General features: G+C 42.8%; 1 protein-coding gene across 1 annotated transcript; it reads right to left on the minus strand.

The window, feature by feature from the left end:
- Positions 1 to 5,930: 5,930 nt before the first annotated feature.
- irx2a (iroquois homeobox 2a) lies at positions 5,931 to 9,407 on the minus strand. The gene is made up of 3 exons (XM_079562338.1): positions 8,868 to 9,407; positions 7,687 to 8,092; positions 5,931 to 7,380 (listed from the first exon to the last, which is right to left on the minus strand). Exons 1-3 carry the CDS (start codon positions 9,102 to 9,104, stop codon positions 6,557 to 6,559), a joined length of 1,467 nt encoding a protein of 488 aa, XP_079418464.1. The 5' UTR covers positions 9,105 to 9,407; the 3' UTR covers positions 5,931 to 6,556.
- Between the last annotated feature and the right edge of the window lie 327 nt (positions 9,408 to 9,734).

Raw genomic sequence — 9,734 nt, forward strand, 5'->3', positions numbered from 1 at the left:
CAGTTCTTTTCAGGGGGAAGATCTCACATGGAAAAGTGAACATTTAAGAAGAAAGTTATGTCAGCGGAGTGTGGAGTTTCAATTAATTAGGCGGCGAGTCTGACACATAGCATTTAACATAAATCACTTCCTCTAAGTGTGTCAAATATCAAGTATGCGATGAGAACAGTTCAGTGCAGACATGTTGAGCTGTTTCAGACACAATCAGACAGACAGGCCGGAGAAGCATGTTTTCTCATGTCTGTCTCCGCAGACGACATGAACAAAGTGAATTTTAAAGTTGACACTTCACAGATGATTTTCTGACGGCAAGGATGTCCAAATCCACGTATAGGCTTACATCAAGTAAAGGGATATGTTTATGATGCAAATACTTTGTTCCTTCCTAAAATGTGTTCACCTTGATTTCACTTTGAGTGTATTTGAAAAATAAAGGAATATGATTTAAAAATGAATGAGTGAATAACTGTGGCATCTTTGTGACTCCCACCGCAGACGCCCTGCGCAAAAGGAGCTCTGTGAGGGAACTACTGTAGATTGCCATGTTTTTTCTTGTGCTAGAGAAACTATTTTGGCCCGTATGGTGACGTCACATGAGTTAGACAAAGTGGTCACAATATGTAACAACTATAACTGATCCAGCCACAAGGGGTCACAACCCATGAAAACTTTGTGTGAGAAGGAACAAAGTCACTGTAACTGATATTGCAAACCTGCTAACGCTTCTTGTAACTGGTTTTGTACTGCTTTATTTTTGCAGCAAACATCCACATTCCCATACACCAGGGGTCTCCATATACCCACTGAGCTACTTTTACACAACAAGAACGTCAGAGAGCTACTTTTGCTTCAAAAACACTTGTGTTTTCTGTTAGTCCTTATACTTTATAACTGTTACTGAAAATGTATTTTATTAAAACAGTCAAACACAAAAATGTATATGTGATTAGAAAATGCTATTTAAGTATCAGACAACACAATAATTTAGGAATAAATAGGAGGAAATTCCTCTTGAATCCCCGGCATATCCAAAAATCACAGACAGAATAACGTTTCAGAATTTCACGACGACTTTTGCGCCGCCGATTACACACAGGCCTCCTTTCCTTTCTTTGATTTACTGCCCCGCAGCTCCCCTCTGCTCCCCTCAAGTGTTTACTCACCACAGGCATTAAACATTACTGTCAATTAGGAGTGGAAGTCCGGACTCGTAATGGCCTTGTTTAAACCGCCGCTTGGACTAGCATTAGCGTCGGCCAGTCTCCGCGCCTGTAAACGACACGGAGGTGTGTCATGGCCGCCCTTGATCATGGAGCGCAGTGAACATTTGGCCTGACACCTTTACGAGAGGACAGGACCCCACACTCGCGTATAAATCCCTCCTCCACTTTGATGTGCTTTATCCAACACACCTGTGGCTGATTTGTACGCCACTCTGTACCACCGTTCGCTCACCCGTCGATTATTAGTGCTACTTACGTTTTAGCCTGAGCTCAGCAGTTATTTACAACCGGGGCATAATGACAGTTGTGAAGTTAAACCTGGAGATTGCTGCTAATATGTATTTGTGTCTCGTCAATACTATTGCTCAGTTAAACAGTCATTCAATTTACAAAAAAAAAAAAAAAAAAACTATGTCAAAGCTTCTCAGGAGTACCATCATTCACGTTGAAAGTGCTGTGGGGCAGAGTGGTTACTGAGCCTTAAAAAGGTGCCTTGTGTTATGGGTCAATAGGTCAGTCTTTGAAACCAGAAAGTTACATGTCACAGTCAGTGGTGTAACCCATCTAAATCCCATATGATAAACTACTTGTAGCTTACAGAGGGTATCACAAACCCATTTATATTTTGAGTAACAATAAAACAAAAAACAAAAAAATGTATAGATGTTCACACATTACCATTTAAAGCAGTGTTTCTAAACCCCTGGGGCTACGTGAGCATTTAGCCTTGGGTACTTGGACTGATTTCAAATTAAAGCAGTACTAAGTAACTTGTTTACCTTAATAAATCCTTTACGGGCAAAGCTAACTGCGGGCTAGCGCCACTTAAACAGTATTTACAGCCAAATTTGAGTGAAAAAAATTGTCTCAATTGTGTAATTGGATGTACAATATCCCTCTCCCCCTTTGTCTTTTCTGTCAACGTAGTATTTACTCTCACGGACAATTAATGAGTAAAAAACTGCAACAGGCTACGGCACCTGCAGTGGCACTTATGGCCTCTAGGGGCATGAGCTACTTAGTACTGCTTTAAGAAAAGACGGCAAAACTGAGTAGTATTTCATTTATTTTCAATAGAGTAGTCAATTTTAGTGATGTTTTTTTCAGTCAAATGTTTGAACTGTATAGCTTCATTTTGAAATAATGTGAGTTTAGTGGATCACTTTAGTGGAGGTATTGGCAGAATCCTCAAGGTAGGACTACATCGGAGTGTAAATGAACAACTCAAAGGGTACATGAGACAACAATGGTTGGGAAGCACTGATCTGAAGTACCAAGTAAAGAATAGTTTTCCTGCCTCTGACTGGCTCCTTGTGTTTGACTGCGATTGTTGTTTTAGTTACTTTTCAGGCTCAAAACTTAGACCTGGACACAATACAATGGCTGATTATTAAACACTATCATTGGGTGAAGCATTTTTTTTTTTTTTTTTGCACTTAAATGCATTATGAGTGCGCCACTAAATATAGCCGCGGCCGAGTACAGTGTGTTTAGTATAACATTAGCCTGCTGCACTTCGCCTCACTGTCTGTATGCATAATTTACTAATTCCCACTTAGTATCGCTGTGAATTATCTCTTTCTAAACACAACGGCCGACTCTTTAGGGATAATCAGCGTGCACTTCCTGGTGGAGAGGCTCACAGGTGTGCAGCCGAGATTAATGTCGGAGGCATTTTGGAGGAGAAAGGGTTGATGGGAAGATAGAGGACACAAAAGAGCTCATGAATTATCTGCATATGCGAGCTGCTTATTTGATCAGTGATAAGGCGCGATGAGTCCACGTTCTCTCTCTATTTGCAAATCACAGCAAGGCGTCCGTGAGCCCTGTGATTGCAGCATGTGGCCGACATAAACAGTTCCAATACATATACAAGATTTTTAAGAATGGAGATGAAGACAGAAATGTGTCCGTTTGTAAGAAAGCATACAAGAAAGGAACTAGAAAGCATCCACTCTCACAATGCAAATAATTATGAATAAATGAGTAAATAAATAAATAGCCAATCCTGACATGATCACATTAGTGCTGTTACCTGGTGAACATTTCTCAAGCCATGGAACAAAACTCACAAGACTCAAGAGCAAGGTAAAAAAAATAAAAATAAAAGCGTTCTTCAAAGAGGATAAAATCCCACTGCACTGTTGTGACTAATTGTGACATAAATTTGCAATGGCTTCTAATAACACTCATCTCAGCGTGACGTCTGCAAAGGCCCCCCCGTTTTTCACCTGCCGTCGCCCTCAATCAAACCCAGAGGTGCTGTGGAAGTGTTCAAAGGCAACCCAGTCAAAGAAACAACAACTCTTTCTTTTTTTTTTTTTATTGAGAACAAATGTTGACGTTTAGAAGGCGCAGCAGCCCACGAGAGAGACAGAGGTGAAGAGTGGCGGGATCCCTGTGTGCTTTTGGAGACTGCCTCTGGTGCTATTTGACAACAGCACCGAGTTCCCCCCCGCGGGAGCCCACCTGAGAATAAAGCACGCCTTTCAATAAATCAGCTCCTAATGAAAGCACTTGGACAGAAGACAGAGGAGAAGACGAATCAGGCCAGAGGCTGTATGACTTTAGTTTATACTGTATGACTGAATAAATAGCACTGAAATAATCTGAAGGCTTTGTTGATCCAAAAGACAAAGTCAGTAGTTCATTTGTGAGGTCATCGCACTCTTTGGGGAGGAGTGAGGGCGAGAAACCTTTGAAGAATCATCTGCTCACTATCTTCACCTGTATATCAAAAGGACATAAATGGTTTCAAATGGCTCAAATGATGACCAACATTTTGCTCCTTAACTACTGGTCTAAGTTAGTGTAGGCCCCATGTTCTCAAGTTATTGGTTTTTTTTTTTATTATTATTATTATTTTTTTTTTACAGAATCATATTACAGGCACCAAAAATGGTCTGTAAAATGTACAAAAGAAAGCCACCGTGTAAAACTGTAACAGCAGAAAGCCCTGTGCCAGTTTTAAAGCGCATTCAGTTCTGGTTGGTTATACCATTCGAGGATCCCCAGTGGCATCTGCCAAATATTACTTTCAGGAGAAGAGCAGGAGGAAGGAGAGGAAATGGTGAAGTGAAAGAAGCCCTGGGAGATTTGCTTCAAGCTCGGATTCAGGTGGAAAATAGAGGATTAGGTTTTACTCTGGCTCGAAGCAATAGGGGCATATTCAGCAAAGAGGGCAGTTTAATGTACAATAAAAAAACAAAAACGTTGTTATCATTATTATTATTTATTTATTTATATATGTATCTATCTGTGATCAGTGTTATAGCCGTGCGTAAAAGTCGCCACGATGGAAAAAAAAACAGGGGGAAAGCCTGTCCGATTAGGGCCCATCACACAACCCATTGGAGCTGGCAGATGCTTAGATAGACTTTTATGGATTGTTCAATGGCGTGCCATAATGAAGCAGGCAGGGCTCTCTGACCCATGCCGAAGAGGCCTGAGAGGCTCCAGGGACGGCCCCGCTGGGAGACCATAATGCCCCCGCGCGTCCCACGGCTGTATTAATCACACTGACAAATAAATGTGGGTTTGGAAAACGGGGTTTGCTAAAGGCTTGGGGGAAAGGGGGAAGAAGAAGAAAAAATGAAATAAGCACGTCGTTTATCCCAATCAAGGTCACGATAATGAACCCCATAAAAAGAAAATGACGCTCCATTTACTGGGAATAGATTGCGCGATCTGTGGAAAAAGTCGCGCTGATATGACAAGTGCCTTTCCCCATCTGCATCTGATCCACTACAACTGCATCTTAATAATTGATACAAAAAACAACAGTAATGTAAAGAAATAGCCAAACTGCGTAACATAGTTGAGAAAACAGTTTAATATTCCCTTTTGATCATGTGTCATACCCCGCCAGTGCATGTGGGTATGACGTTCGTATATTTACATTCAAAGATATAAATTAGTAGAAGTCCTGATAACAAGATTCAGAAGCTTTTTCAATTTCCAAACGCTTCTCAAATAAAAAAAAGTCCATAATATATATGTATATATATTTACAAACGCAGTCCTTTGTTTTTCCTAAGTTTGCAATACAACTTGCATAAATTATAGGCATCGCCATTTATAAAAATAAATATCAAATGTAGGCTTTTTTTTCCACTTTGAAGTCCTCTTGTTCACTTCAATCCAGTCCTTCGTTTCAATCATCTAAAGCAAACTTTACAAACTCCAGAAAAGGGGGCCGAGTGAGGTTTTGCACACATGTAAATAGATAAAACAATATATTGTGGCAAAAAGACAAACTAAATGAACCTGAGTATTAACATATAAATCACATAAAATGGGAGTAATTTTTCAGTGAGTACAAATCCATGGTGCGTAAGAGATTTTTTTTATTTTTTTATTTTAAATAGCGAGTGCTTTAAGGATTTGTGGCCTGTGTGTGTGAGGAGCAAACCCGTAGGCAGCAGCTTTCATAATTGGTGGCACTGGATACGAGCTGAAGCGGTAAAGGTTAAGAGGGCGTAAAACATTAGGCTAAAAGGTGACGTCTCTTCTACGGTTTTATTGTCAAAGCAATTGTGACATCTGCCTGCAGAGATTAGGAACCACTTGCGGTCGAACTCGAAAACCGGAAACAACAAACAACTTTGAAACAACTCAATACTGTAAGTGCTTAGTAAAATATCCCTTTGCCTCTTGTGCCATTACGGTGCGCAAAACTGTTTCTTTTTTTTTGCGGTTTGGATACACAATGCCTTATAGGCCTACGCAACGCGTCCATTCGTAAGGAGCAAACCGACAGATTTGTTTGCTTATGGCTGACCCTGTGTAATTGTAATTACCCCACATTGAAAGATAAGGTTGGACACGGGAGGCCCCTCCACACACACATCAAAAGAACATTAAATAGGCTATCTCCTGCTCAAAGCTATGGCAACTATTCCCTGCGCACTGGGTTTACCGGCAGCCACCCTGGATGTGCACGCGCATATGCAAGAGCGCGCGCGTACGCTGATTAAAGACCTGACCTATAGTTGAAGTGAGACCGTTGTCTGTTGTTCGTAAAATGCTCCTATTGCGACAAATTATAAAAATATACAACGAATGAAATAACACACATCACTCAAATAAAATAATTAGTGCATACTGTTGACCGTCCAGCCACGTCTCATCTCCCAAACTGTATTGATATCTCAAGGAAGGGAAATGTGCATCTCTTAATAAGGCAAAATTACGCACAAATCTTCTGCTTGCGGCGGTTTACGCAGCCAATACATTTACTTTCCTTGTTTTAAATACAATAATAATATTCACCAAGAGTTTAAAACAGTTTAAAACAAGTTTTAAAAAGTTACGTGGTCCCCAAACGCCTCGTTTTACGTACCTTTCTTTGCTTCTAAATTTGCTGATCTGAAATGCTGATGGGGCAGCTGCTCAACTATAGTGTTATTATTTTTAGCGATAGGGGAGTCGGGCCTTAGTTTGGCCTCAACGTGCTGATTGTGATGATGTTGCGTGGAGCTGAGCGCTTCATTCGCACTCGAAGAAGTGGAGGAAGAAGCGACCGCTGCCGCGGCGGCGGCGGCTGCTGCTAGACTCACCCCGGAGGAGTTAGTGTAGCGCAGGATCCCCTGGCCCTGCAGCGGACTGAAGTTGCCATAGTTTGTATAATTGCTATAAAAGGGAGATGTGTAGTAAATAGGCCTTCCAATGATTGAGGGGGGCGGGTAGAGGGAGGGGGGGCTGGCGGCAGAGGTGGGGGCGGTGAGGAGCCCCCCGCTGGAGGAGGGGCCGTTTGCTGACTGCTGCTGGGGATGGTGTTTGGGGTCCGAGGTAGCGATCTCTGCGAGTGACCACAGCTTAGGCTTTACCGTGGGGTTCTGAGACTGGGCTCTGCTGTCCAAAGCTTTGTTGCCCGCCATGAGGCTGCGCGCCAGGTCCTCGCGCTGCAGGTGATGGTGGAGCTGATGAAGATGATGTGGGTTGAGAATAGGGGCTTCTACTCCAGTAAGCGGGGAAGACGTGATGGGCTTTGGAGAAATATGCCCCCGTGCGTCCAGGTGACGTTCCACTGCGTCGTCATCCTCAACGCCTGTGCGCTCCGAGGAGCGCAGCTCACCTGTGCGACAATTCACTTTCTCCACGTCAGACTCTGCCGAGCACGAGTGGTCTGTCAGGGTGTCCACGTGTAAACTAATACCTGTTAAAAAAAAAAAAAAAAAAAAAAAAAAAAAGTGTTAATTATAAATAAATACATTATTTAGACATTCGCCGCGTATACGCTATAATTGACAGTATTTCATAATACTTTTAATCACCTCTCATTGATGAACACTGCGAGTTTTACTTAATTTATAAAACTGTGCATACAAATATCCGCATTAATACCCCGTTGTTATTGCAGCATTAGGGGCTGAACAGTAAATATAAAGCACACGTGCCCCTCCTTCCTCCCCTCACATCCTGCCCAGAATAGTTAAACGGATCATTGGCTTGCGTACTCCACCTTCATCCTCGGCTGAAGCCTCGCTGTTATCCAGGGTTTTCTCGGACCTTTCCGCTTCCTTCCTCTCCCCGTCCCCGTCGTCTTCGTCCTCGTCCTCGCTCTTGTTCCTGGGGGCCCATGTCATCTTGTTCTCCTTCTTGAGTCTCCTCCTCGCGTTGGCGAACCACGTGGACACCTGGGTCAGGGTCATTTTGGTGATTATGGCCAGCATGATCTTCTCTCCTTTGGTGGGATAGGGGTTCTTTCTGTGCTCCTGTAACCAGGCTTTCAGGGTGGCCGTGGCATCCCTCGTGGCGTTCTTGCGGTAAGCCGGGTCGTTGAGCTGGTACGGATATCCGGGACTGCCGTATGGGTGGTAGCTGAGCGCCCCAGCCATACCCGATGTGTGTGGGTCATATGGAGAGCTCTATAAAGAGAATCATGCCATCGTCTTTAATAATGACAAATGATAAAACATGCAGGCTAATTTATAACAATGCACTGTGAGGCTATTTAGGCTATACAGTAAAATATGATGGAAATCAAAACAAAAAAAAAGTGGTAAAAGCTAAATTCACAGCTTTAGTCAATTGTGATCGTCATATCAATAGATCCGTAAAAAAAATGGTGAGCAGTAATAAAAAGTGTGTTAATGTTGGAGCAGGCCACGCAAAGCCACACACACACGCACACACACTTTTTTTTTTTTTTACTAATGGCTAAGGTCATTATCGGATTATCTATTTAAAAAAAAAACTCCCACCAATAACGCTGAAAATGTCATTTCAAATCATCTAATCCCTAATTAATTATTTGCGTCTCAAGGTTTTTTTTTTTTTTTGCCGCGTCACGCTTGTGTCATTATGTGAACACGTCTTCCATTAATAGCATTACAAATCCCATTACAAATCATCTTGATGTGCACCTTTCAAAATATCTCTCAGAAGTTGGCTTTACGGGCGTTACGTTTTCTAATAAAACTTTTGCGTCGGTCATTTAGATGATTTGCGCGCTATTGGACGCAGACATTGGTTAAACTCGCGGCTTCAAATCTCATTCAAGTCAAAGGGTCAACAATTTAATCATAGAGACTCAAAGGGAGAAAGGCCACATGATGAATGACACATTGATAAAACTCCCCAAAATACAATAATTTACACTAGCTATAGGAGAAGGAAAAGTTGTTTTGTTTTTGTTTTTACCACATACGACGGGAATCCCGCAGGGTCTGTTGAATATGACAGCGGACTGGAGAAGCCCCCGCCTGGCGAAGCGGAGAAAGCTGCCGATCCGGGGTAAGGGCTGAATGCCGAGCCGGACGATGACCTGGCCAACTCTTCATTTCGCGGAGCAGGCAAAGCCGAGGGCCCGTAAGTTGGGCACGAATAGAGCGCAAGCGAGCCCGGAGGCTGGTACAGATAAGCCTGAGGATAGGACATTGATGGTATACAAACAGAGCGCCGATTCCCCCCAAAAACAATTGAGGCAAAAGCGCGGAGAAAGCCAGCGAAACAATCAAGTCAATAATAAGCCGCGCGAGCAGCCATCAAACAATGAATAAAAAGTCCTCCCTCCGCTGCCCCTTGACTAAAAAGCCCTTGGAAGATGTGTTAAAGTGCCCACATAGAGGCGATGTGGCATGCGTCTTGATCCCCTAGCGTCCGATGTTTTTAGTACGCAGCGCTGTGAAGTGAGGAGTTAGGAGGGAAAGAGCCAGTGGAGTTTCAGACGCACGGAGCGCAGGGGGAAACTGGAGCTGTCACTCCGGCTCATCTGAATATCCATCCCCGCCCCTTTCTCTGCCTCATGCACACTGAACTTCTCGCTCACAAGCATACGGCGAAAAGCACAGCGGCTGGAAATACGATCCATTTTTTAGGTTCAATTTATCTAATCACCGCAGTTATCAAATTGGACTAAATACAACGGTTTTGTTTCTAGCCTATAAGGAACCATGTAGCCCTTTTGTCTTTAAAAAAAAAAGTACCATGTGGCGCGGATTTAAACCATTGCTTTATTTACACATATGGCTTTAATATGTGTGCGGGACTGAGAGGGTATATGAGGTG

This window comes from Gobius niger (assembly GCF_951799975.1).
Source record: "Gobius niger genome assembly, chromosome: 8".
Lineage (NCBI taxonomy): Eukaryota > Metazoa > Chordata > Actinopteri > Gobiiformes > Gobiidae > Gobius > Gobius niger.